Source organism: Lissotriton vulgaris, chromosome 12 (genome assembly GCF_964263255.1).
Source record: "Lissotriton vulgaris chromosome 12, aLisVul1.2, whole genome shotgun sequence".
NCBI lineage: Eukaryota > Metazoa > Chordata > Amphibia > Caudata > Salamandridae > Lissotriton > Lissotriton vulgaris.
The window spans coordinates 109,699,600-109,727,546 of NC_141700.1; the positions used below are offsets into that span (position 1 = coordinate 109,699,600).

Genomic DNA, 27,947 nt, shown 5'->3' on the forward strand with positions numbered 1-27,947 from the left:
GTATGACTCACATTGCTGTACACCACAAGTCACCCAACTACCGCACTCAAAAGCTGACTATATCAGGGGGCTCGAGATCCACTAGAAGCACAAAAAATCTCCTCCTGAAACCGCGAAGATTCCGGAAGGAAAAAACATATAAACGCTCCTTCTCTGGAATGGCACCCAGGATCTGGAATGCACTCTCTCCCGAAACCAGGCTTATCTCCTCCACTGCATTTTTTAAGAAAGAAGTAAAAGCCATCCTTATGGCTAAATTCACCTGAACTCTTTTTTTGGATGTATCAAAGACATTGCACCGACTTTGTATTATTTGTTTATCTGATTGTCTAATGTACTAATTGTTTATCTGATTGCTATCCTATTTTGCTACTCACTTACTACCTACTACTATTTTGTACCCAAAAGTTTGTTTAATCACTCTCTTGTTTCCCTTACCCCTTGTTTCTGTAAAGCGCTCTGATATCTGCAAAGATCTTGTTCGCGCTATATAAAACTTTGAAAATAAATAAAATAATATTGCTAGCATGGCACTGCTTCATTTCCCGGTCTTGTAGAACTGTACTGCCTTTGACTGACATACTTGTGCTTAAACCTAAATATGACAGACTGGAATGTGTACAGAATTTCAGCTCATTACTGGAGCAAAGTAGTTTTTAAACTCTTTTGGGAAGTTTAGGTTGCAGTACCCTTAGAAGATATTGTGGGCCTTCTAAAGGTACCACATTGGCTTGTCACCACAATACAAAATGCGTGGTACGGACAAGCGATAGACTTTTTGAAAGGAGCCTTAGCGACCAGCCTGCAGGTTCCAAGTAACTGCGGGTGGTATGTCCCCTTCACCCGTGGGTTAAGCCTCAGCCTCTGCGCCAGTGGCTCCACGTAGAGGGCGAAGAGGAGGGGCGACAAAGGGCACTCGTGCCTCTCTCAATAGTGAACTGGGGAGATGTGCATCCGTTGACGCGAACCGTAGCCATTGGGAATTTGTAACAATTCAGAACGTACGTACGGAACCTCACGCCCAATCCTACCTTCTCCAGGACTTTCTCTAAATAAGGCCAGTGGACCCTATTGAACGCCTTTTCGGCGTCTAAAGCCAGCATGATGAATTCCCCCTGCGTGTGTATAGCTTTTTCGATAAGGTGCAAGGCCTGCTTAGTATTATCAGAGGTTTGGCGTTCCGGGATAAAATCCGCCTGGTCCAGGTCGATTAGGCCTCCCAAGTGGGGCGCAAAACGGGCAGCTAAAATCCCAGTGTATAATTTAAGATCAACATTAAGGAGAGAGATAGAACGGTATGCCCTGCATTGCGACTTATCTTTCCCCGGCTTAGGGATGACCGCTATGGAGGCCTCTAGGAGATCCCCTCGGATCGCCCCGGGTTCTGAGAAGGAATTAAAAAGGCGCGTGAGAAGGGGAGCGACCTGAGCACAGAATGTCGTCTAAAAGACCGCGGGAAAGCTGTCTGGCCCAGGCGTTTTCGCCAACTTGAGGCGTGAGATGGCAGTGATAACTTCCTCCGGCCGAATGTCACGTTCGAGATATTCCGCCTGGTCCTTTGTAAGGACTGGAAGGGGGACGGAGTCAAAAAAAGCCTCTCCAACCAAGTCCTCAAAAGCGGAACTAGCATAGAGGTCGCAAAAAGCACTACCAATATAATTATCTTCCGAGATCGCCTGCCGTCTCTCCGAAGAATTTCCTGCACTTTCTGTTATCGAGTTTCGCGCAGCTTGTGGACGAGCAGGCGCCCACACCTATCGCCTCCAGTGTAATAGGCTTGTCGTAGTCACAAATTCCGCCCTATCCTGGTCAATGGCTGCTAGTTGCTGCCGAACAGCTTTAAGTTGCTTCCACACTCGAGGGGCCCCCATTCTCTGGTGCATTTGCTCCAGTTCCTTAGTCTGGTGAGTGAGTTCTTCCCGCTTACGCCTACGATCGACATTGTCTGCGGCAGAAATTGCTATAAACTCTCCCCTTATGACTGCCTTCAGTGCTGCCCACTGCGTTGCAAGTGTGGTGTCCCAGTTGCTGTTGTGAGAAAGATAGTGATGACGCTCTGTACCCGTCTAACCATCTCTTTGCGGTGCAGTAATGTCTCCCGGAGGTGCCAGGTCCGCAGCGCACGCTGGGTTGGTGGGAGGGAAAGAACAACTGTCACTGGGGCGTGATCAGAGAGGGAGGCAACCCCGATCTCCACCTCAGTCGTCAGCGCATGTATGGATGTCGATGCTAGCAGATAGTCTAGGCGGGCGTATGTTTTGTGTGCATTAGAATAATATGAATATTCCCGTCCCCGGGGGGTGAAAGCTGCGCCATAGATCTTTGAAACCTAACTCATGTAGACGGGACAAACCCTCCAAGGAAAGAGTACCAGTTTGGGAGGTGCGCTGACATGACCGGTCTAAGGTATTGTCGAAGACCAAATTTAGATCTCACCCAACAGAACTTGGCGGTCTGGTGTGGCCGAGGCTTCTGTGAGGGCTGAGTGAAAGAACCTTTCCTGGCCTTCATTGGGGCCATAGACTGAGCCAATAGTGAACGTGGAATCGCTTAAAGAAAACCTGTAAGTCAACAGCCTTCCTTTTACTTCTGCCTCCTTGTGTATGACCTTACCCTTGAACCGCTGAGCTACCAGAATATCGACTCCCGCTGTTTTGGTATTGCCTGAAGAGAAGAACTGATATGGGAACTTCCGCGAATGGAGGCGGTGGCAATCTTTCTGTAAAAGGTGTGTCTCCTCCAGGAGACAGATATCTTAATGGGATTGCTCCAGGTACAAAAGGACTACTATGCGCTTTACTGGATTATTCAACTCTCTCACATTTAACGTGAGTATTGTAAGCTCCGTAGCTGGCATCTACTCTGTGAGGGTTATTAAAAGCAGAAGGAGCACGCTAACATTGAAATAACTAAGACCTAGGGTGTCGCCCCTCTCTAGTAAGCCCGGGCAGTGTGTATCTACATCAGCCCTAAGCGCACGGGGGACAAGGAACACCGGAACCCCCCAAACCTACCCCACCCCAAAGTAAACACCCAATACGAAGAAAGGTGAGCAAAAAAATATTGTCCATCATCCGTAGGTGATTGGAAAAGTAGTGAATCTGGATAGTTTGTCTATATCTCAACAGCCACCTCCGGCCAATGGACTGGGGAAAAGAACAAGCAAACAAACGGCTGTGGAAAATCATGAGTCTGCCAGGTTGGGACGAGATCAGTTCTGAGGAGACCGCCTCCACTGCGGCCCGTTGGCCTTCCATGATCTCGGCTGCAGGAGGTTTCTTTAATCGGCGCCGTCTGCCCTGTTGGCACCATCGGGGCTTGGAGTCATCTGATTCCACGGCATGGTTCGTCGAGTCGCTCTCCTCGGCAGGCGGGTCGATGCCCAGGAAGCGGCAGGCCTCCACAGGGATCGTAGCTGATAGTTTATTGTCCAGTTTGAACACTAGGCGAAAAGGATGGCCCCAGCTGTAGGAGATGTTATGTTGTAGGTGGGCCGTGATTGGTTTGAAGGTTCTGCGTGTTTGCAGAGTGAGGGCCGACAAGTCCTGGTACAGAACCGGCGACTGGTCTCGAAGGACGGGGTGCAGCTGTCGGGCATTTTGGAGGATCTCTTTCTTAGTGCGATAGTCCTGCACACATACCAGGATGTCTGGCGGTTGAGCCGAAGGGGCATGCAGGGGGCCACCCTTTGAGCCCTTTCCAGACGGAGTTCCGACTCCAGTGGGCGCCCCAAAATGTGATTGAAACGTTCCCTTGTGTATCTAAACTGGTCCTTCGTATCATCGGCCAATTTCACGCCACGGATCCTTAGATTATGGCACCGGGAACGATTTTCCAGGTCCTCAAGGTGAGTCTGGAGATCGAACTGTTGATCGTGGATCCGAAGGATTTCCTGCTGAAACACTGCTATTTCCATGTCCTTCCCGTCGCTCTTGTCTTCTAGCTCGACAACTCGCTCGCCTATTCCATCCATGTCCCTGCGAATCTCCTTTATCTCCTCCATGAACTTCTTCAGTGTGTGGATGTCCTCCCTCAATGTAGTAAACAGTGACTCCAAGAAGGCTTTGGTAATTGGCTCCGATCTGTCCTCCAGCCTGGAGGTGGGCTGGGTAGAACTTGAAGCCATGTTGAGTTTCTGACTCGCCTGGGCCTTGGTTAACAAATCTTTCAAAGTCTTATCCTTATGCCCTCTGGAGGTGGATATTGCGCGTTCCGGGCACCACAGTAGTCATGAACCCAACGCACCCACCGCCCAGCTTTGCTCAAAAAATTCAATAGTCCTGGATGTCCGCTTGTGGCAAGCAGTGGCCGATCCAACCTGTGGGTCGTGGCTATTCCCGGCACCTGTATGCCCCACTCGAACCCTGGTGTATCCTGCCGCTCCGCCCTGTCGTAGAGCGACCCCGACACAGTCCAGTCACTCCAGTGCAAGCTAACAGCTCTCCATGTAGCACAGTACCCGCGCCAACACCTGGAAGCCAATCCGTGCTCCGCCACGCCCCGGCGGTCATATACCGTCCGTCCGCGAGGTCGCTGCCCCCCACTTCCTTGTGTCGCACGAGGGCCCCTTCGTGATGTGCAGGGCCATCTCCCACCCCGAGGCAAGTTCCGCAGAACCTTTTTGGCATCCCCCAGCTGAGACCTGTAAAGGCGAAACTCAAAGCGGGCTCCCTTCCCGCCAGGAGTAGGTCGCTGTGTGCTCCCCCAGTCTCCGCTCACCTCCACAAATATTCAAATATCGTACCACCCATCCTCCACTGAGCAGACCGTTGTGCCGCGTACCAGCTCGCCCCTGTCTCTCCAGTCGAGCACTCCCCGGGCCTACCAGAGACCGGGCCCATGCACAGGTGTAGCTCGCTCCTTCCTCCGCTCCCCAGGCCCAGCGAGCCGTCAACTGTGACTGTCTTCCCCACGACACCCAGCTGCTCCTCTAATTGCGATGTGGACGCTGGGGTGATGCAGTCACCGCTCTGGGGGAGACCCCAGATAGTGCCGCAGCCTCAATCACCGGGATCCAGGCCCAAAAGGAAGCGCCTCTACAAAATGGCGTGCCAGTCCGTCAGTTTGCTCTATGGCGCCTTGCTAAGTGACCAATAGCACCCCTCGCTGCTCTGCTAGGAGCTGTGTCCTTAGCCAATCCTTCTGTGCACCATCCGCCAGCCAGCCCCTGCAAGTGTCACTGATAAGGCCCACTAGGCCATGCCACGATGTACGCCGCCCTTCACTCCAGGCTAGCCAGCTGCCGTTGCTCTCCTGGTGATGCCAGGCAATCTTCAGCCCCACTCACCGGCGGTGTGCACAGTCCTCAGCCAGCGGGCTCCTCCACGTCCCACGACCACCACCGAACCGACCAGGTGGGAGGCCCGGTCCTGGGCCTGTGCAGCGCCACGCCCGCATCTCACTCCCTGCGGACAGGTGCTCTGAGACCACCCCGTGTCGTCACACCTACTGGTCCGTCCTCGCTGCAGAGGGGATCGCCAGGCCCTCCATCCGCCACACCACTGAGGGGCGTCCCAGTCCTCTCCGGAGGGCCTGCACTCGCGGCTATGCCAGCCCAGGCGCGGCGGGTTCTTCACAAGATGGCGGCCCGACTCTCAGCCGCGGGGGTCCGCCAGTCCGCAGCCATCCGTGCCGCCGCTCCTAAAACTGAAGCTCTAGTGCCGCCTCTCGTGCTCACTGACCTGCTGGGGGTTAAAGCGCTGTTCCCTGGGCCTCTCACCGCCCAGCTGCAGGTCCCCGGGCCTCTCCTCTCATGGGCGGCAGCGAGACCGGTCGCCCTCAGTCGAGGACAAAAATGTCTCCCCAGCAGCCGCCTCCATCTCAGTATGCTTCTCTGCTGATTAGAGACCAAAACAGCCTCGAATGCTTAGGCCGACAGTCCCTGGATCGGCCAGAAAGCCGGTACTGTGTCAGGCCGTCGGCGGGAGCTCCAGAGCAGTAAGTCTGCTCACGCCGCCATCTTGGCCACCACAAATTAATTTTAAAGAGGAGATTTTCGAGGGGCGTGGCTAAGATGGCAACTGAGTAGGACGTGCCCGCTCGTCGCTCCGACCCCCAGCCTGGGCCCTAGCCACCCTCAGCGGATCACTACATAGCTTGCCCAATCCTGCTCCGAACCGGCACTGGTCCGCAAGGTCGGATCCCTGGATTTGGTGTGGCACCGGCTCTTCGAGCTGACGGATGGCACTTTGATCGGCACTCGCGCGTGGTGGAAGGCCTCGGAATTTATATCTTTCCTAGGTGACCCATCCTACCCATTTGGCCTGGGATAAGGTTGCGGTCTCTAGACGACTTAGGACTTTTCCGTCTTCGATTACGCCTATAGCCCATAACCCCGACTTTACACTGGGTCTGGATGCGGAGAGGTTCCGTTACTGGACTAAGGAGACTTGCCGTTATGTTGGCCACCTTTTTGATCTCTCAGAACCTTGATCCTTTACGAATCGTCGCAAAGAGCAGGATATACCGGAAACTGAGCGTTCTCGATATCTACAGGTCCGGCACTGGGTGCTAGGTGGGGAGGTGCGGGGAGGCACAGAGAGACACCTCGCTCCATTTGAGAAGTGGTTGCTCACGTCACAATGACGCCCGTTTGACCTCTGACTTATATAAGTTTACCAAACGCACCCCAGACATTGGGAAGACTCCGAGTCAGCTACAGTGGGAAGAGGAGTTAGATAGGACCATGACGCAGAAAGAATGGCATGATATCTTCTACAGGGCTCGTCGCACAGCCCGCAACGTGGCCTCTATCGAGACAGCCATGAAAATAGCCACCTACTGGTACCTGACCCCTGTTCGACTCCATAGAGGTAACCCATTCCATAGCCCGCAATGTTGGAGAGCCTGTGGCTCGCTGGGTACCCTCACTCATTGACTATGGGATTGTCCTACCCTAGGCACGTATTGGCAGCAGATCCTTGATGACATGGACTCCCACTTTGACACTCGGATCCCCCGTTTTCCAGTATATATCCTACTGGGCCTATCCAATGCTATTACGTTTCCCCTTAAATCTCGGAGGGGCAAACAGATGGCACTCGCCCTGGGGCAGCAGTACAAAATATACTTGCCCGTTGGGGTACTACGACGGTCCCAACCCGATGGGTGGCTCCATAGACTGTGGAACATATTGGGGATGGAGAGGATATCTCTTTCACTGACAAATCCGGGGCAGGTTTTCACGAACTGTGGGAACCTTTCCTCACTCTACTGATGTCAGTATTTGGGACAAGTGAGCTCTGTAAATTCTGAGACTCCTGTGACGCGCTGACCCCCTGCCCCTAAGCAAGTAACCTGAGCACTCCTGCTATCTAGAGCATCTATCTATCTTTTGACATTCTCAGCTCACAGAGATATATCTAGCACATGGATGGAGGGAGGGAGGGGGTTTCTTTTTTCGTTGTGGTTATCGTATGTTTGCCAAATGTAATAACAATATTGCCGGATTGCAGTCCGATGTGTTAGTTGAATCTCCTGTCTTGAAACTCAATAAAAGAAATTTAAACAAAAAAGAGGAGATGTTCTTTTAAATGTTGAGACTGTAGATATGCATTGCAAGTTAGGACACATTTTGCATTTCACAATGTGCTTAAAAGTGAAAAGCAAATGTGGACTCACAATGGGCGGAGTTGTGAAGCACTAGAGTCTTGAAGGTAAGTCTTTCTAATCTGATAGCGGTTGTCCTGAATAAAACTAGTGTTCATGTCCGTGGCAGGCTGATGGGGCTCCCTCAGGAAGTGGGTGTAGCGGTTTCTAAAGGGTATGGGGCAGATTGGCACAGCAGTGGAAGGCAGCAGATGGCCTAGTAGGGAGGGAGAAACACAGAGCATGGGGAGGAGGGGGGGGGGGGGAGTAGCCCAACTCGAGAAAGCAAAAAAACACATGAACTTCCATTGGTTGCTGAAATGAACAAACCAAAAAAGTAGTTCCCTAAATGTAAGCAGTGGAAGGATACAAGTCATTAATTTAAAAAAATGGCAGAGAAGCTATGCTCACTGGTAAGGAGAAGCACACGAAGGAAATGGAAAGCCATCAAATAGGAAGCAAGCAAATGAAAGTGACAGGAACGCCAACCGACGGTAAGCAATTGGCGGGGTGTAAGCCCACTTTGATTTTGGTTTGGGCCACAAGGGGGGTTTTCTTCCCAAAGACTACTAAAAGCTGTCTAGTAAGCGATACTTATAAAATTTGCAAGTTAAGTGGAACCTTCACCCCAACCAGCACTCAGCCATTTCTCACTGATCAGTGATTTTTAAAATTAATTTATTTATTGCTAATGTGTTTATGTGTTCTTGTGGCTTCTTATAAATGTATGAATTTCAGAACCAGATTCTGAGTAGATCATTGGAAAATACTGGCTTATTCCAATGATTCACTCTCATAACAATGCACATTTGTTTTCTTATACCCTTTATGGATGCCATTTAAACCATCTTATTGTTTCAATGCAGGCGGAATTCACAGCAATGAGGGACCAATACATGAGGGCTGGAGAAGGGTTCATTATTTGCTATTCTATAACTGACCGTCGCAGTTTCCATGAGGTCCGGGAATTCAAACAGCTCATATACCGTGTGCGACGGACAGACGATACTCCTGTGGTTCTTGTTGGGAACAAATCTGACCTTTCACAACTTAGACAGGTAACTTTTAGTGCCACTAAAAGGGTTGCATTTATTATATTACAATGTTAGATTTCTTTACCGCAGCTTTTGTGGTATAATCACAAAATAAGATAACAGATCTGCATGCTTTTCACTTGGATCATATAGTGAGCAGACATAAAAAGAAAAAGAAATGTGTCTACTGGTGAAAAATTGTCTTTGTTCATGTGACATATGATTAGAGCCATAAAAAGCCTGACCTGTTCTCACCACCTTGCGCTGCCACCTAAAAGTGGAATCGCCTAGAGCCTTGTGCACATTTTGTGTTTACTAAGTTATATTAGCTTCCAGCCGGAGTAAAGCTTTTTAATGTTTCACTATAGGAGTATAGGTTCTCACAAATTATTCACTTGGGACACACTGGCACTTGGTATACTGTGTATGTATATGTTTTGGATACTATGTATTGATAATCCCCACTGTCTATGTATGTATAAACTATGGAAATATCTCAACAACTGACTGAGTACATACTTTTTATGTTTTCCATATTTAACCACCGGAGCCATTGTTGTTTTGCCATAAGTAAAACTTGGGACATAATAAAATTAATTAAATACAATAGGTGTTCCTGCATAACAGAAATGCATATCTCTTCATTCTGTATACCTGTACCTTGTTCTAGTGTATCACTAATATTACACCTCTAGACTATCCACTGTTGTAGCTGTACCCTCCTCCTCTATCCCAGTACTGCACCGACTGCTACCTCATACTCTTATCATTACTACTACTATGCTACCTCATACTTGTACTTTTACTATTAGTGTGTTTATATCTATGCTACGTCGTCACCCTTCACATACTATTACTACTATTAGTGTGTTTATATCTATGCTACATCGTCTCCCTTCGCATATTTCTGTCTCCATCCTGTGCGGTAAGGTGAACCCACTCCACTCCGCTCCTTGGACTGCACCAATTAACACCTCCTACTTCCTGTTTTCGTTTTATTTTGAGTCTGATTGTGTTTATTGTACTTAGATTTTGATTTTGCCCATGTTTATAACGACTGCTGAATCTGATAGTGATTATTGTATTTAGTGATTTATATAGTGACTCATTGTATTTTGAGTCTGATTGTGTTTATTGTATTTAGATTCTGTTTTTGACCATGTTTACAATGACTGCTGAATCGGATAGTGATTATTGTATTTAGATACAGTGATTTAGACTTAGATACATGCTACCTCATGCCTTTTCTTAGACGCTACCTCATTTCCCTTTTGGTTGCTCGCTAGTGTCGCTTATAACGCCCTAGCTCCTACACCTAACACTACAGCCTCTAAAAATGGAGCGCAGCGGCAAGCACACTTTTAAAATTAACTACCCCTCCACCCTCACCAAAAAAGCCATTAAACGTTTTAAACATAACTTCATGAGGTCGCACCCTGAAACACCCTTTGCCGACACCTACTTTTCACCGGCCAATGGAGCCATGAAAACTGATATCATTTTCCACACCTCTCGCAGAGCCCAATGGAAAAAAGCGTTCCTAACCCTACTTACCGTCTCCTCCACCAGGAAAACAACTCATGGCCTAACTCTCTCTATCGCACCCTCCCACCTCTTCCCTGGCAGGACTACCATTACTATCTATAACAACGGGATTGTCCTTATTCAATCCACGGACAAGAACCTGGAACTACTAGACAACCTATTCCCCAAGTTCAAAGAGCACCTCTCCAATCCGCGGACCCACACCCTGATCTCCACCAGCACCATCACCCCTGACATCGCAGCCCCCACCCACAACACCTCTACCCCCAGCACCCCAGTAAATAGCCCACCCGTTGTTAACACCCCACATTCCCCAACGACAGACTCCCCCAGCACCCCAGTAAATGGCCCACCTGCTGTGTCTAACACAATCGCCGCCACCTCTTATACTAACCGACCCTCTAACGTGATCCCTTTTACCCCCACTCACATCCCCTCTATCCCTCTCCTCCCTGACATAACAACCCACACCTGCAACACGCCTCCTGCACACACCACCGCTCGGAGTCTATCCACCCTCCCCTCCCATCCCCCCCACGACAGACGCCCTCCCCTCCACAGCACCCTCCCCACTCTCACCCGCGACACTCCCACACCTGACAAAATAACTCTCACCCACAACACGCCACCATCTGATAACATCACCACTCAAAGCCTATTCACCCCCCCCTCCCACACCCCCTACGGCGAACACCTTTCGCCCCCCAGCCCCCTCCCTACTCCCACCCACGACACTCACACCCTCCCAACGACACACACAGAACATACCACCTCTCCTACCTTAGCATCCCCCTCTCTCCCACCGCCTACTCTCAGCCCTCACTACCCTCCGGTCTCCCCCACTGTCTTTGGCCTTCACTCACTCTTCCACTCACCGGCTCCCTCTCCCACAGGCAGCACTACCTATGCCTCCCACCCACCGCCATCACCGCCTGCCTCACTCACACCCCCCGCCAATAACGCCATTATATCCCCCCCTTCGATTCCCTGCCCGCTTTCTAGCTCACTATACACCACCTTCGCCATCCCCAATGCTCCCCCTGACCAGACTTTACCCACCCTCCAACAAGTCAAAGAGGATATTCTACAAATCAAAAAAGATGTCCGCGCAATCAAAGACCTGCTCTCATCACAGCCCAGTCCTCCTCCCATCATCCCTCTACCCTACAAAGGACGCACCCGCCCTACATACCCTCGCCTCCAACGTCACCCGCGCTGGCCGACTATCCCCGTTCGCAACAACTCCCACCGCCCCCGCCGTGTCCCCAACCCACTGTCGGACCGCGAACTATGCTCACTACTACGCTCTTATGGCTCGGGTCCGGTAAAACACATACCCAGCACACACATCCCCATACCCACTATTCTTACAAACCCTCTGAGGCTCCCAACACTCAACAACAGAGGTTCCGTCCCTAACAACCTCAGAAAAGTTCCCCTCATTCTAGAAAGCTCGACCACCCCTCTCTCTCCCAAACTCAAATGCATCCTACTCAACTGCAGATCGGCCCAGAGACACTCCTCCGACATCGCAGATCTCGTCTCAGATAGGGATCTGGACCTAGCCATTCTAACAGAAACTTGGCTCACTGAAGCCTCTACTCCGATTATGGACATACTAGTCCCCCCCAACTATCACATCATCAGGTTAGACAGGTCTTCAGACAAGACGGGCGGGGGAATTGCATGCATCTTTAAAAGCAACCTCTCAGTTACTAAAGTCACCTCCCCCTCCCTCTCCTCCTGTGAACTCCTCTGCCTCGACATTACCAGCGAGGCCAAACAAGTTTGTGCTCTACATCTCATCTATCACCCGCCTGGTGACAATCTCATATTCACCCAACAACTCATGGACATGATCACTTCCAATGCCGGTCGGCAGACCACCCAAGTCTACCTGGGTGACTTCAATCTCCACTGGAACGACCAGAAAGACACAGTGGTAAACAGTCTCAAAACTTTCCTTAATGCACTTGACCTCACCCAAATATGCGATAGACCAACACACGACAAAGGCGCGATACTTGATCTCATCATTGCCAAAGAGAATTCTACACAACTGGAGACGATTCTACCCTGCGACTGGTCAGATCACCACATTATCACCTTCTATATCAATGAAAAAGTTAAACCTAACCCGACTCAACCAATCAAATCCAAAATATGGAAAAGGGACATGAAGAACCTCAACGCCTCTACTCTGCCTCCCCACATCGGCAATCTGCTCCTCCCCCCTTCAGGTGCCGCGGATGTTCAATCACTGACTGACCACTACCTTGAATCTATGAATACATTAGTCAATGAAGTCGCCCCACTGCAACTGAAGAGAGTCTCCACCAAAACTTCCAACCCCTGGTATGACGACAGACTCAATGACGATAGGCGGTCGATGCGAATGGCAGAGCGCACTTGGAGAGCGGACCCCTCAGCACTGCACCTCAAAAGGCTCAAAAACAAGAGAAATGCCTACTTCAGGATAATAAAGCGCACAAAATTGGACTTCTTCAGCCGCCAATTGGACCAAGCAAAAAACAGGCCAAGAAAACTCTTCGAACTAATCAAAACCCAAACAAAAGCACAACCCCTACAATCAAGTAGCACAACAAGCGACACCCCACACTGTGAAGACTTCTCTGCTTTCTTTAAGCTAAAGACTGACAACATAAGAAATGACCTCATCATGGATGTAAGCCGATTCCCCAACCACACAAGAATGGCTAACACTCAACCTAAAAACATGGCTTCCTGGCAGTACTTCGATACCTACTCGGAAGAAACAATACACAAACTGCTCTGCACCTTGAAGCCATCTAACCACCACACAGACCCTCTACCTGCTAATGCTGTAAAAGACTTCATCCCCCTGCTCCTCCCTCTTTGGACCAAAATCATCAACTGCTCCCTGCAACAAGGCCTCATTCCGGACTCCCTCAAGGTGGGGCAAGTCACTCCTATACTCAAGAAACCTACAGCTGATCCGACTGACCTAAACAATTACCGACCCATCACCAATATTCCCACACTGGCCAAACTGCTGGAGAAATGTGTCCAACTCCAACTAACAAGACACATTGACCAATTTGACCTCCTCAATTCTCATCAATCAGGATTCAGAGCGAAACATAGCACGGAAAAAGCTATGACACACATAATTGATGACGCCCTCCAAATTCTTGACCGCAATGAGTCCTGTCTCCTCATCCTTCTTGACCTCTCGTCAGCATTTGACACGGTCAAACATGAGAACCTGCTGGAACTGCTAAGCACTAGAATGGGTCTATCGGGAACGGTTCTCAAATGGTTTTCGTCCTTCCTACACAACCGATCTCAGAAGTTCAAGATCGATAATGTGCTATCTGCACCTGTGCCTGCGGATCTAGGTGTTCCACAAGGATCCTCCCTCTCCCCCACTTTGTTCAACCTCGTCATGGAACCGCTCGCCACCTTGCTCCAAGCTTCTAATGTCCAATTCCATATGTACGCCGACGACACACAACTGTACCTAAAGCTTCAATCTCCGGAAGATATCAAACATCTGAACTCCACGCTTATTAACACTCAATCATGGCTAGCCGATAATCACCTCAAACTAAATGCTCTGAAAACTGAGTTCCTTCTCATCTCACCCCCGGCGAAAATTTCCACCACCCAAACATGGCTCAACAACCTAACAGCACTTAATGTCCAACCCACCATCGTGGACTCAGCGAAATCTCTAGGCATCACACTGGACGCCAAGCTCAACATGCAGCAACACATCAGCAAAGCCACAAAAGCAGCTAATTTCCAAATAAACACACTGAGGAAAATCAAACCCTTCCTTCCAACTGAAGACTTTCGAACTGCTGTACAAGCGTTAGTCATCCCTCGAATCGACTACGGAATTGTGACCCTCAGTGGACTCCCGCTATCCACAACAGCACCCTTAAGAGCCTCCCTGAACGCTGCCGCAAGACTCATTACTGGCTCAAGAAAACATTCGCATATTTCCCCAGATTTAAAGTCCCTAAAATGGCTGCCGTTTGAAGCCAGAATACAACTAAAAATTGCAGTTATGACACACGCGGCCGTGCACCACAATGCACCCAACTACCTCGCTCAAAAATTGTCCATATCAGGAGGTTCGAGGTCCAATAGAAGCTCAAAAAATCTACTCCTGAAACCCCGTAGATTCAGGAAAGAGAAAACCTACAAGCGCTCCTTCTCAGGAATGGCACCCAGGATCTGGAATGCGCTCCCGCCTGAAACTAGGCGTATCTCCTCCGCTGCACTCTTCAAGAAAGAGGTGAAAACCATCCTTCTGGCCAAGATCTCCTGAACCTTATAGGTAGTGGTTCAGAGACTCTACATTGCCTGGCATCAATGCTCACCTGTCCTTTGGCATTATACCTCTACCTGATGGTGACACTACTTCGCCTCTTTCGTCCTACCGACCAATATATGAGACACATTGGGTCACAGATTCACCCTCCCGATGCCCTCACTCAGAGCGCTCTCTATACTAAAACACTGTTATAAGCTTGCCACACACCCAAGTTGTACCTGTACACCTATATAATGTGATCCATGACTTGTGCAGTTTTATTACCTGTTCACCTGACTGTATATTGATTTGTTTATGTATGTTGTTTTATTATTATCCTTCATGTTAGTGACTACTACATTGCTCCCATCACCACTGTTCTTTCCTACTGCCCCTACCCTGCCATTGTGAAGCGCTCTGATATCTGTAAGGATCTTGTTCGCGCTATATAAAACTTTGAATAAACTTTGAATAAATGTCAACTTCTACCTAGCTAAAGTACATATCAAACCACGGCCCTCCAACAAGAAAATGCAACTATCATAGGGTAATCGTTTCTCAATCCATGGACCCTTGAAAATGGACTGACCACTTAACACTGCACATAACATTTCAATTTCTGTGTTGGATTAGCAGGATAGCTGGTCTAATAATTGGGCCAGTTCTTTCAACTTAGATATTTTAGACCTTTCAAAGATTTGCCTCAGTAAAGTCATTCACATCATAAAAGCATAGATAGTTGTCATACTTTCTGCTTAGTTGTCCCTTTCTCCATGATCTGCCAGCATATAGCAGCCCAAATCCAGAGCTGTCCACACAGTCTAATGTTCATAACATTAAACAAACCAACATTTCAACTTCAGCAAGTCTAGGGAGTGATTGGGCCTTTGAATCAACCCTCAAATCCATTAGGGTAAGTGGGGGGAAATATACTGGGCTGCTCGCCAATGCTTCCGTTTCCAACAGCTGCAAATCTCTAAACATGGGTAGGTGTTGGTAGAATAAAAGAAAACATTTGTTAACGTTCTGGCCAAGGCCTCGTCCCAGAAATATCTCTTTTGTTCAACCCTGAAGAGAGAGTGTGTTGGGAGGAGGGGGGGGGGGGGTAAATGGACTGGCACCCGTATGATAGGAACCATTACTTCATCAACATGGAGGATGAGTATACATAGACGCAGCACACATCAGAACAACAGAGTTACATTAATGTCTTAGTCCCATTGTGTTTAGTTTAACACACAAATTAATTTCCTCTCCATCAGGGTATTAGACTGTTTTTCAAGGCCCATTTCAACAAAAAAGCAAAAATAAACCACAATGATGTATAGATGCTGTTGTAATAAGCCTGCATGAGCACCAACTTCATTATCTAATCCAGCAATGGCAAAACCCGCACTTGGCTTCAATTGGGTTGATGTCAAACGAGCTAGAAAGAAATACATCTGTAATACACACCGTGGGCACTGGGTGATGTCGTTATGCTATGCATGTGAAGTAGAAGAACTATATTCTCAATTCTAACAACCTATCTAAAGTGTAATTATCTTTGATATGGTTCTGCATTTCTTATTAGCGTTTACAACAAGCAATTTATGCTGCTGGTTGTCTGATGCTAAAAAATAAAACAAAATGGACCTTTGCAGAATGCAGGATCATCTAACTTCTGTGTTGTATTACAATCTCTGGAGAACATGAAAGTAGGACAAGTGGCAAGAGGAAGGAGTATACTTTTTGGGCAACAGAGGCGTACATTTTAAAAGTCGAAGTGATCTCTTCTCCTGGCACTTTGCTATGATGTAAATTAGGAATGTGAGGTAGAAGAGGGACAAAGTTATAATTGATGTGTCTTCTGACAAGCTTTAATTAGTCTGATTTGAAAAAATAGATATTAGTTTTATGAAAATTGTGGCCCAAAGTCAATGTTTACTTGTGTGGTTAAGTCATCAAAGGTTCAAGGTTTTTTCAAAGATTATTTGTGTATCGAACCAATATACTAAGCCACTCTACTTTATCCAGTGTAATCTTCTCTTGTTCTAAGCCTCCTTTTGTATTTGGATGTGAGGCATTTGCTATGTGAGTAGAGTATGCTTACTGGGAAATGGAGTGCATGCTGTGGAAAGTTCTGGTTATTTGAGCACTCACTGTGAGTCCTCTAGGGAGTCCCTTAGGAGAAAGTCTGAACTTAACTCCTAACTTCTGGCAGGGCATGGAACTTAAGTAAACTTATACCTGAATTTGAATATACTTTGTGACCGGCTGGGTGGGGGAAAGGCAGGAGACGAGTCTTTGTTGTGGTCAAACTAGGTTTTATTGAGCTGAACAACTGATCAGTACAGGTTTTCCTGGTATGGATTCTTCTAGGTGACCTGCTTCTTTCACGCCGACTCTTGCTTAGCACTCCCTCCTCTCCTTCGGGTGGGGCTCCGCCTTCTTCTCTCCTCGGGATCCGTCTTGACCCAGGCTCCACCGAAGGGGGTGACAAAACAGAGGGGATATCAGTACAGGTGCCAAAACAAATACCAGTTTCAGGGAAAGGGGGTGATGACCAACTCAGTGCTCGTGGAAGTACCAGGATAGTGAGGGACGTGTGTCAGGGGGTTACACTAGGGCTATGGGACTCCTCTTCTCTTGCACCGCACCCAACCCGCTACCCGGTCACGCACCTCTGTTAGCCACGCCCCTCCAGGGGAGTGGCTGGGCGATGCGTGGGTCCGTTGGCCTCCTGGCTCTGTAGATCCCACTGCTCTCCTTAGGAACCCGATCCGGCGGCTTCCCGGCGTCTTCCCCTCTGTCGGTGAATCCTCCGTCCAACCCGTCCTTCCTTTACTCTTCTCCTCGTCGGATTCTCTCGCCACCTCCTCCTCCGCTGTTGATCTCGCCTCCGATGTTACTCTCCACTCGACTCTCTCCTTCTGCTCCCCGACTACCACGCTCTCGTTCCTCTCCACTCCGCCGTTCTCTTCTCTGCTCCACGCCTCTCCTCTCCACTCGCTGACCGCTCCTTCGGTGTCCAGACACACCTGGTCCTGCGGATGGGCGTCCTTTATGGCTAGTGCTGGCTCCTCCTCCTCGTTACTCACACCTGGCCAGTTAAAGGGCCCGTAGTCCATATCCTCATCGTCGCAGCTATACCTCTCCTCGAATCTGTTCCATGTCGGGGCCCCGGACACCTGTGGAAACAAGAGGGGGGGTCACAAGTTATGGGCTCACTCCGGGGCACAGGGGGCGGGGGCCACCCGTCCCGGTTACACACCATCCCCCCTGGACACTTCCGTTCGGGAAGTGGATTTCGGGACAGGTAGTCGGCACCAGTGTTGTCAACTCCCTTTTTATGTCGGACTGTAAAAGCAAAAGGCTGCAGCGCCAAGAACCACCTCATTACCCTGGGATTGTTGGACCGGTTACGGGCCATCCATTGGAGGGGGGCATGGTCCGTATACAGGGTAAAGGGCCGTCCTTCAAGGTAGTATGCCAGTTTGTCCACGGCCCACCTGATGGCTAAACTTTCTTTCTCCACGGTAGGGTACTTGAGCTCTCGGGAACAGTTTCCTACTAACCTAGAGAATAGGATGGTCTGCCCCGTCCTCCCCAAGTTCGGATAAAACCGCCCCTATACCATAATCCGAAGCGTCAGTATGCAGGGAAAAGGGACGTGTGAAATCCGGGGAAGTCAGGATTGGAGTCGTGGTAATCAGACGTTTCAGTGCTGAAAAGGCTTCCAGCATCTCGGTCGTGGGGGTCGACAGTTCGGATTGTCTGACTTTGGCCTGAAGGGTGTCTCTGAGCGGGGCGGCGAGCTGGGCGAATTGTGGAATAAAGCGCCTGTAGTATCCAATAAGTCCTAGAAAAGCACGCATCTCCTTCTTCGTGCTCTGGAAGGGGGTTTCTGCTATTGCTCGGACCTTCTCAATTTGTGGCTCAATGAGGCCGTGCCCGAGCACGTATCCCAGGTACTTCACCTTCTGAAAAGCCATGCATGTTTTCTTCGCGTTGATTGTCAACCCTGCTCTATCCAGGGTACCCAACACCTGATCCAGATGGGATAAGTGGGTCGGCCAGTCAGGACTGAACACAACAATGTCGTCCAAATAGGCCGACGTGAACTCCGTAAGGTCTTTTAATACGTTGTTCATAAGCCTCTGAAATGTGGCAGGTGCTCCATGGAGTCCAAAGGGCAGGACTGTGAATTCGTAATGTCTGGTTTCTGTAGAAAAGGCCGTCTTGTGACGATCTTCCTCCCTCAGGGGCACTTGCCAGTATCCTTTGGTTAGGTTGATGGTACTAATTTCCCTTGCATCGCCTAGCTTTTCTATTAATTCATCTATCCTGGGTATCGGATAGGCGTCAAATGTGGAAATTTAGTTGAGTGCGCGGAAGTCCATGCAGAACCGACGGGTTCCATCAGGTTTTGGTATCATTACTATTGGACTGGACCAGTTACTCTTTGAGGGCCGGATCACTCCCAACTTCAACATATCGTCCACTTCTTGCTGGATTCCGCATCGTCTGGCTTCTGGGATGCGATATGGTCTTATCTTTACCACCTTACCCGGATGAGTCCGTATCTGATGTTCCGTCAGAGAGGTCCGTCCCGGCTGGTCTGAGAAGTCATGGGAGTGCTGGTGCAGGGTTGCCATCAGTTCTTTTTTTTCCGGGGACCGTAGCTCGTCGTTGATCACAAGATGTCGTAGGGTGCTCCTGTCTGCTGGGGTTGTTGGCTCTATCATATGGACCCCTGCAGGCGGGGGAACCAACCACTTTTTGAGCATGTTTATGTGGTACACTTGGGTTTTCCTGGGATGGATCTGAAGTTTATAGCTGGTATTTCCAATAGTTGATATCACGCGATAGGGTCCTCCCCACTCCGCCTTGAACTTCTGCGTGGAGGAGGGCAACAGCACTAAAGCCCAGTCGTCTTTCTGCAATCTTCTCCACCGTTTTCCCTTGTCATAGGCCTGTTTTTGTTTTCGCTGACTTTGTTCCAGGTTGGTATATGCCAAGTCTCTCATCTTCCCAAGTTTAGACCGGAGGTTTCGGGCATACTCCAATGTTTTCAGTGTCTCTTCGGGGGTCTCCTTCTCCCAGGCCTCCTTTGTCATGTCCAGGAGGGATCGGGGTTGTCTACCGTACAGCAGCTCAAATGATGAGAATCCGGTACTGCTCTGTTTTTGTCCCCATATCACATAAAGTGCCACGGGTCAGATCTGGTCCCAATCCGTACCGTTCACCTCCAACATTTTCCTCAGGGTGGTTTTTAGTGTTCGGTTGTACCTCTTTACGAGACCGTCTGTCTGAGGGTGGTATACCGCGGTCCGTATTTGGTGGATGTTTAGCAATTGACAGACCTCTTTCATCAATTTAGACACAAACGGGGTCCCTTGATCCGTGAGGATTTCTTTGGGGAACCCCACCCGTGAAAAGAGTTCCAGCATTTTATCTGCTACTTGTCTGGTGGTGGTGGTGGTGGAGTTTAACGAAAATGCCTCGGGAATCTAGTGGCATAGTCCACCATCACTAGAACATTTTGGTGTCCTTTCCGGGTCTTCGGGAGAGGCCCGATGAGATCCGTTCCCACTCGTTCACTGGGTACCCCAATGATGGGTAACAGTTGTAGGGGTACGGCTGGGGGTCTGGTCATATTCCTCTTTTGGCAGGTTTCACACTTCTGGCAGTATTCCATGGTGTCTTTATATATTCCCGGCCAATAAAAATGGCATAGGATATTCCGGGTGGTTTTCTCGGCACCCGTGTGGCCGGCAACCAGATGTGCATGTGAGTATAAAAGTACCTGCTCCCTCAATGCCACGGGAACCAGTAGTTGCTCTGGCTCCACTTTTGCCCCCTGTCGGTACAGGAGATAATTTTTCGTAAGAAAGCGAGGATAGATGGGGGGGGGGGGGGGGGGGGGGGGGGTCTGTCCGTGCGTCCTCTGAGCGCTGTCCCAGGCATTGAAGAGAGAAGCATCATTGGCCTGGAAGAAGCGGAAGCTGCGGTCCAGGATCCATGGCTCCTGGGTCACAACTGCGGATTTAGGGTGGGTGTCCGGGCGTTTCCCCTTGGAAGGCCCATGCTCTTGTGAAACATCTCCAGGAAGGCCGGGTTGTCTGTCCCTATGATGAGATCTTCCGGGAGAGAGGACAGTACACCCACCTTAATGCTCTGGGGCCTACCTTCCGCGGGGTATATGGGGAGGAGCGCGACCGGATAGGGCCGGACATCCCCATGAACACACCGTATGTATACTTGGTCATCTGGGAGTAACTGAGTGGCCTTCACATGTTGGGTCTGAACCATCGACTGGCGCCAACCGGAGTCTAACAACGCTTGTATGGGGGTCCCATTTACCCTCACACTCACTCTAAAGGCGTGTCCCATCTCCGCCGAGTACAGCACGGTTTTGGGGAGGTATCCAACCTCCATTGGCTCTTCGGTTGTTTTCCTCCTGGGACACATCCTGGCTATGTGTCCCCAGGTGCCACACTCAAAGCACTGTGGTCCGCTGTGCGGCGGTGGTTCGGGTCTCCATGGTTTTGGTTTACCGGTCTCTGGAAGCTTTACCGGTTTCTTCTCCGTTTTCCCAGTCATTTTCGGTCTCTCGGGTTCCCACACCGAGTGGGGTCTTGGTTGGGCCCTCATAAAGGTAGTGGCCATTTCCACGGCTTGGGCGGTGGTGAGGTTGTGGTTTTGTCGCAACCACCTCTGCGTGGCGTATGGAAGGGCCTCCAGGAACTGCTCTAGATGCACCCTGTCCATGATCTCCTCCTTAGAGCAAACGGTGGAGGTCAGCCATTTGTCGGCCGCCATCTTCAGACGGACGAACAAAGTTTTGGGAGTCTCCCCGGGGACACCCCTCTCTTTCCGGAACCGGATGCGATACGCCTCGGTATCCAGTCCCAGATGATCAAGAATTATCCGTTTAATGTCTGCGTAGGCCGTGTCCCCCGTCGGGTTTGCCACCTGGTATGCTGCTTGTGCTTCCCCTACCAACAAGGGGGCCAAAAAGAAGGGCCACTTGGCTACGGGCCACCCACATGCCCGTGCGACTCTTTCAAAATTCAGGAGGAACGAGTCTGGGTCCTCCCCCGGTATGTATTTTTGAAGGGAGACCCCTCCAATGCTGTGGGGCACAGCTCCAGTAGTCGGGGCTACTGTAGCAATGACCGGATCCAAGGCATGCGCAGTCACGGCGGCCTTCATGATCTCCCTGTCGGCCTCTGCCGACTGAATCTGTTTCTCCATCACCCATTCCAGCCGTTCCTGTCCTTTCGCCAATCGCTGCAGGATTTCTTCCATCTTTGTTAAGCAGACGGAGGGGTTGCCCGCATTCTCCACCACTGTGACCGGCTGGGTGGGGAAAGGCAGGAGACGAGTCTTTGTTGTGGTCAAACTAGGTTTTATTGAGCTGAACAACTGATCAGTACAGGTTTTCCTGGTATGGATTCTTCTAGGTGACCTGCTTCTTTCACGCCGACTCTTGCTTAGCACTCCCTCCTCTTCTTCGGTTGGGGCTCCGCCTTCTTCTCTCCTCGGGATCCGTCTTGACCCAGGCTCCACCGAAGGGGGTGACAAAACAGAGGGGATATCAGTACAGGTGCCAAAACAAATACCAGTTTCGGGGAGAGGGGGTGATGACCAACTCAGTGCTCGGGGAAGTACCAGGATAGTGAGGGACGTGTGTCAGGGGGTTACACTAGGGCTATGGGACTCATCTTCTCTTGTACCGCACCCAACCCGCTACCCGGTCACGCACCTCTGTTAGCCACGCCCCTCCAGGGTAGTGGCTGGGCGATGCGTGGGTCCGTTGGCCTCCTGGCTCTGTAGATCCCGCTGCTCTCCTTAGGAACCCGATCCGGCGGCTTCCCGGCGGCTTCCCCTCTGTCGGTGAATCCTCCGTCCAGCCCGTCCTTCCTTTACTCTTCTCCTCGTCGGATTCTCTCGCCACCTCCTCCTCCGCTGTTGATCTCGCCTCCGATGTTACTCTCCACTCGACTCTCTCCTTCTGCTCCCCGACTACCACGCTCTCGTTCCTCTCCACTCCGCCGCTCTCTTCTCTGCTCCACGCCTCTCCTCTCCACTCGCTGACCGCTCCTTCGGTGTCCAGACACACCTGGTCCTGCGGATGGGCGTCCTTTATGGCGAGTGCTGGCTCCTCCCCCTCGTTACTCACACCTGGCCAGTTAAAGGGCCCGTGGTCCATATCCTCATCGTCGCAGCTATACCTCTCCTCGAATATGTTCCATGTCGGGGCCCCGGACACCTGGGAAACAAGAGGGGGGTCACAAGTTACGGGCTCACTCCGGGGCACAGGGGGCGGGGGCCACCCGTCCTTGTTACATACTTAAATAGATGTGTTGAACTAAACGTTTTTACGCATGGACAGAGAATACTACAAAGTAGCTAGGAAAATGGGAAACGTGTGCCTGGTCGAATATTTACACACTCGGAACTCTGTACAGCATACATTGCATTTCCCAGTCATTTCACTTGTGACTACTTGGCTCACACTGCAAATGAAACACACACACGCATCCCCCGCCCGCCGTTTTGTGCTGGAAATAATCCTTCCACTGGACCATTTCTCCAGCATGAGTGTACATAGGGGAAAGCTTCTTGCTGTAGAAAATGGTAGTCCATAAAGCGTAAAGCCACCATTACTGGCAGAAATTAGGCTGCTCATCCCCAGCTCTCTCACAATTAAAAAAAATAGGAGGAAATGTTTTGGAGATATGCAAGAATGCAAGCAATTGTTAAAAAAAAGGAAATCATTATTAATAAGACTTCTTTATGTATGATGCTACTGTCTGTATGCCTCCCAACAAAATACCAAGCTGAATCGAAATTTGCCTAGCTTACGTAACGGTAAGTTTCAATTCTATTAAGGACACGGAGGCGAGGATTATGCTATATCTTCCTTTGCTTTATTACCATAAAGACTCCACAGCAGCTTAGGAAAAGATATAATAACAAAAAATGCTTTAAACATAAAGCATTGACGTGAAGTTCAACAATCAAACAACAACTCCCAAGAGTCTCTTTGCATAACAATAGTCCATAGTCCTTCCACTCTGTCCATCATCACTATATAACCGGACTTCTCATCATCTTCCTCCTCTTTCTTCGCGCAGATCACGCTTGAGCCTCATTGATCCTGTTTAGCACCGTCGTTGCCTGTCGAAAAAGGAACAGCATCAGCGAGGTGGTCCAGGAATGCGACAACAAGGCGAGGAGCATTCAGTGATTAACACAGTACCGACAATGTAAAGGAAAACGCTTTACTTACTGCCATACGGGTGGGTAGAGACACCACTGTAGCCTGGGTGGGATAATCCTCGCCTCCGTGTCCTTAATAGAATTGAAACTTACCGTTACGTAAGCTAGGCAAATTTCGATTCTATGTCGGGACCGGAGGCTTCAGATTATGCTAGTTCAAAGCTTACTTACCACCAACTGGGCCAAATCCACCACCGGCTTAAAATAAAACCTCTTGAAGGTGGAATCCGAGGACCAATCCGCCGCTTGCATTAGGTCCTCCAGACGAGCACCCACCGAGAATGCCTTAGAGGCCATGGCCCCCCTGGCGGAGTGTGCTCCAAAGAGAGAAGTATTGATGCCTGCTTCCTGCATGACCCACCGCACCCACCGAGCAATAGTGGGGGAGGAGACAGCTTTGTGTGGCCTCCGCAGGGCAATCAACAACTGACGCTCGCCCGGAGGGCGTAACTCCAAGGTCAGGTCCTCATATGCTTTGAGGCATTGCACAACACACAACTTAGAAGTGTCAAGAAAAGCTGGATATGAAATAGAACGCGACGACGTTTTCGTGCGTCGGCCTACCGTAAAAGTAACCCCATCCGGGGAAAAGATGCGTGCAGAGACATCCAGCGCGCGCACATCAGAGACGCGCCTACAAGAAACCAAACATAACAACATGGCTAATTTCGCCGACCGCTCTTTAAGCGACAGATAGGAATTGGCCGGCCACGACAGGAACAAATTCAGAACCAAATTGACGTCCCAAAGGACGGAGTACCTGGGTTCCGGAGGCAGCGCGAGGCGGACAGCTCGCAGAAGCCGGCACACAAAAGGATGTTCCCCTACTGGGTGGCCATCGATGTTGTCATGGCCAGCCGAAATCGCCGATCGAATAGCATTGATCGTCCTATACGCTAGGCCCTTGTCGGCCAAATGCGCCAGGAAGTTCAGCACGGGAACGAGGCCCGCGACCAAGGGATCCAGATCCCTTCGTAAACACCAACGCATCCACTTAAGCCAAGCGGATCTGTAACCCTTCGTCGTACTATCGGCCCATGCTTTGGAGAGCAAGTGCTCAGCCGACCCCGAAAGGCCCGGGATCGACCAGCGTCTCCTGAGAACCTCCACGCCACGAGGCGGAGAGAGTTCTGCATGACTAGGGGATGCGGTTCCTGATCCGGATTTGTCAGGAGCAGAGGAAACAGGGGGAGTAGGATTGGAAAATCCCAAGAAAGTTCCAGAAGAACCGGAAACCATACTTGCGACCTCCAGAGCGGCGTAACCAACACCAGTTCCGCACCCTGGCGGCGTATTTGAGCCGCCGTTCACATTATCATGGAGAACGGGGGGAACGCAAACGGCTGTTCCCAACTCCAATCCTGTAAGAACGCGTCCGTGGCCTCCGCTAGAGGGTCCGGCCTCCAGCTGTAGAACCGCGGCAGCTGGTGGTCGAGACGGGACGCAAAGAGGTCCACCGAGAAGGGACCCCAGAGGGAGTGTAGCCACCGGAAGACCTCCGGATCCAGTTTCCACTGGCTGGCGTCCCTGAGATGTCGGGAGTGCCAATCCGCTACCTGATTGCACTGGCCTGGCAGATACTCCGCCGTCACCGCAATGTGACGGGACAGGCAATAATTCCAGAAGTCCTTCGCCAAGTCCGCCAAGGCGCGGGACCGAGGACCTCCTAGATGGTTCACATAACGGACCGCCGAAATATTGTCCATCCGTAACAGGACACAAGCTTTGACCGAATCTTTGGTCCAACAACGAACCGCGAAGGAGCCCGCAAGGAGCTCCAAACAATTGATATGCAATTGTTGTTCTTCTGAAGACCAGGCGCCGCCGGTGGAAAAATCCCCGCACCGGGCGCCCCAGCCGGACCTGCTGGCGTCTGACTCTATGATCAGGTCCGGAGCCGAACCGAAGATCGCCCGACCATTCCATGCCTCCATGTGAGACAGCCACCATGACATTTCCTCCTTCACTTCGTCCGTGAGGGGAACCCACTGGTCGTAACCCATCCCACGGCGAAGATGCTGCGCCTTCAGGTGCTGGAGAGCCCTGTAGTGCAGCGGGCCTGGGAAAATCGCCTGGATGGAGGACGAGAGAAGACCCACCACCTTGGCGATATGTCGCAGGGACGTGCGATCCCTCGCGATCGTCTGCCGAAGCAGGTGTCGTATCTTTGCGACCGCCCGGCAGGCTCAAGACCGCCTGTACCGAGTCCACCACAAAACCTAAAAAGGTGATCTGCTGAGTGGGAACCAAAACCGACTTGGAGCCGTTGATCACGAACCCCAGCCTCTGGAGCAGGCCGACAGCTTGACGCAGCTGGCCCGCCAGCACCTCTGGGCACTGCCCCATGAGGAGGATATCGTCCAAGTACACTAGCATACGGACCCCTTGACTTCTGAGAAACTCCACTACCGGGTGGAGGACTTTCGTGAAGCACCACGGGGCCGAAGACAGACCGAACGGCAGAGCGGTGAATTCGAACACCCTGTCGTCCCACAGGAATTGTAGGAAACGATGATGAGGGGGGTGGATGGGGACGACCAAGTAGGCGTCCTTGAGATCTAGTCTCACCATCCAATCCCGAGGGAGGAGCACATCTCGAAGGAGGTGGATACCCTCCATCTTGAAGTGACGGTAGACCAACCACCCATTGAACTCTTTGAGGTTGATCACAGGCCTTTTGCCCCCATCCGTCTTGTCCACCAAAAAGACGTTGCTGAGGAACCCATGTGGGTGGCGCGTTGATAGACGGATGGCTCCCTTGCGCAGCAAGTCCGAGATCTCCCCGTCTATCAACCGCGCGTCGGACTCTGAAAAGACCATCGGGCGCGGGGGCATCGCTTGAGTGGGCCGGTCGTAAAATTCTATATGGAAACCTCGTACAGTTTGTAAAACCCAAGCGTCGGCAGTGAGCAATTCCCACTCCTCGTAAAAGCTTGCCAGCCGCCCCCCAATTGGAACTTGATCCAAACAAAGTACACTTACCGGGGGCATTTCCTTGACCGGAGTTCTTCTTGAACTCTCTGCCACCGAAGCGCTGTCCTCTGGTGGGGTAGAAGTTGGTATAGTTGGCAGAGGTCTGGTATTGACCTTGTCCTCTGCTGTTGGTCTGCTGACCACGGCCGATCGCGCGGCCCCTACCGCGACCGGCCCCTCAAGAGAAACGCTGGTGGAACACCCTCTTGATGCTAGACTGGGCCTTATCCAGCGACGTGAACGTATTCACAAACTTGCCCAGCTCCCTGATGAAGGGCTCGCCGAAGAGGCCACCCTGGGCCACAGCACCCGCCTCCGACGAGGCCAGGTCCCCCAACTTCGGGTCCAGCTTGATTAGGAGCGAACGCCGCCTCTCAGTTGACAGGGCACAGTTGGCGTTGCCCAAGAACACAATCACCCTCTGGGCCCAATTCGAGAGCACCTCCGGTGAAATGGCGGTGCCATTCACTCTAGCCTCCTCCGCCATGTCGAGGATCTTCGTGGCGGGCCCGACCGCGTCCAACAATTTGTCCTGGCAGGCCCGCCAGGACCGGTCAATCCCCTTCCTGGGGTCCTTCATAAACTTCGCCAGGAAGGTGGCCATCTTGGGGTCCAATTCCGGGGTCATGGCCACTTTCCCTTCCAAAGTAGGCCGAGGGCACTCCCCACGTAGGCAACCCCTCGCTTCCTTTTCCAGGGGCTTGCGCAGCCTGCCCGCGACAAATTTCACCACCGTTTCCCCCGGTGCCCAGGCTGCGGACCGGGGGTGGACTATCTCGTCCGGGTCCAACATGCCCGACTCATCCCGGGGCATCTCCTTGGCAGAGGGCGCCGGAAGCCAAGATCGGGTCGACTCCCCGTCGTCATCCGTGTCAGGAGAGTCGTAGATCGGGGACACGTCCCCTGAAGCACTAGGATCCACCAAGGGTGTAGGGGGCACCGCCGTCGCCTTAGCCAGGAAGGCGTCGCGAAGACGCTCAAAAGCGCCCCTGTCCACCCCTTGGGCCTCCGATGACGGCCCCTCCTTATAAGGCCTCTTCGGGGCGGGTGGCAACCCGCCGGATGTCCCCGGGAGCTCGGGGGACGGAGGCACATGCGCCGCTGCCAGCTTCGCGCACTCTTCCACGATGCGGGCGGAAAGGCGGTCTTCCATGGGGCCTACCACCTCCGTCACGCAGCGGTAGATGGAATTGTCCACCGCCTGGTAGAACTCGTCGTCCTGCAGATAGGGGCAG

The 27,947-nt window shown here is 51.1% G+C and overlaps 1 protein-coding gene across 1 annotated transcript in view; it reads left to right on the plus strand.

The window, feature by feature from the left end:
- Positions 1-27,947, plus strand: part of RIT1 (Ras like without CAAX 1) — a 72,679-nt gene that overhangs the window by 40,843 nt on the left and 3,889 nt on the right. The window contains exon 5 of the mRNA XM_086947420.1: positions 8,454-8,645. Within this exon, the coding sequence (XP_086803546.1) occupies positions 8,454-8,645 (192 nt within the window). The remainder of the gene's footprint in view (positions 1-8,453; positions 8,646-27,947) is intronic.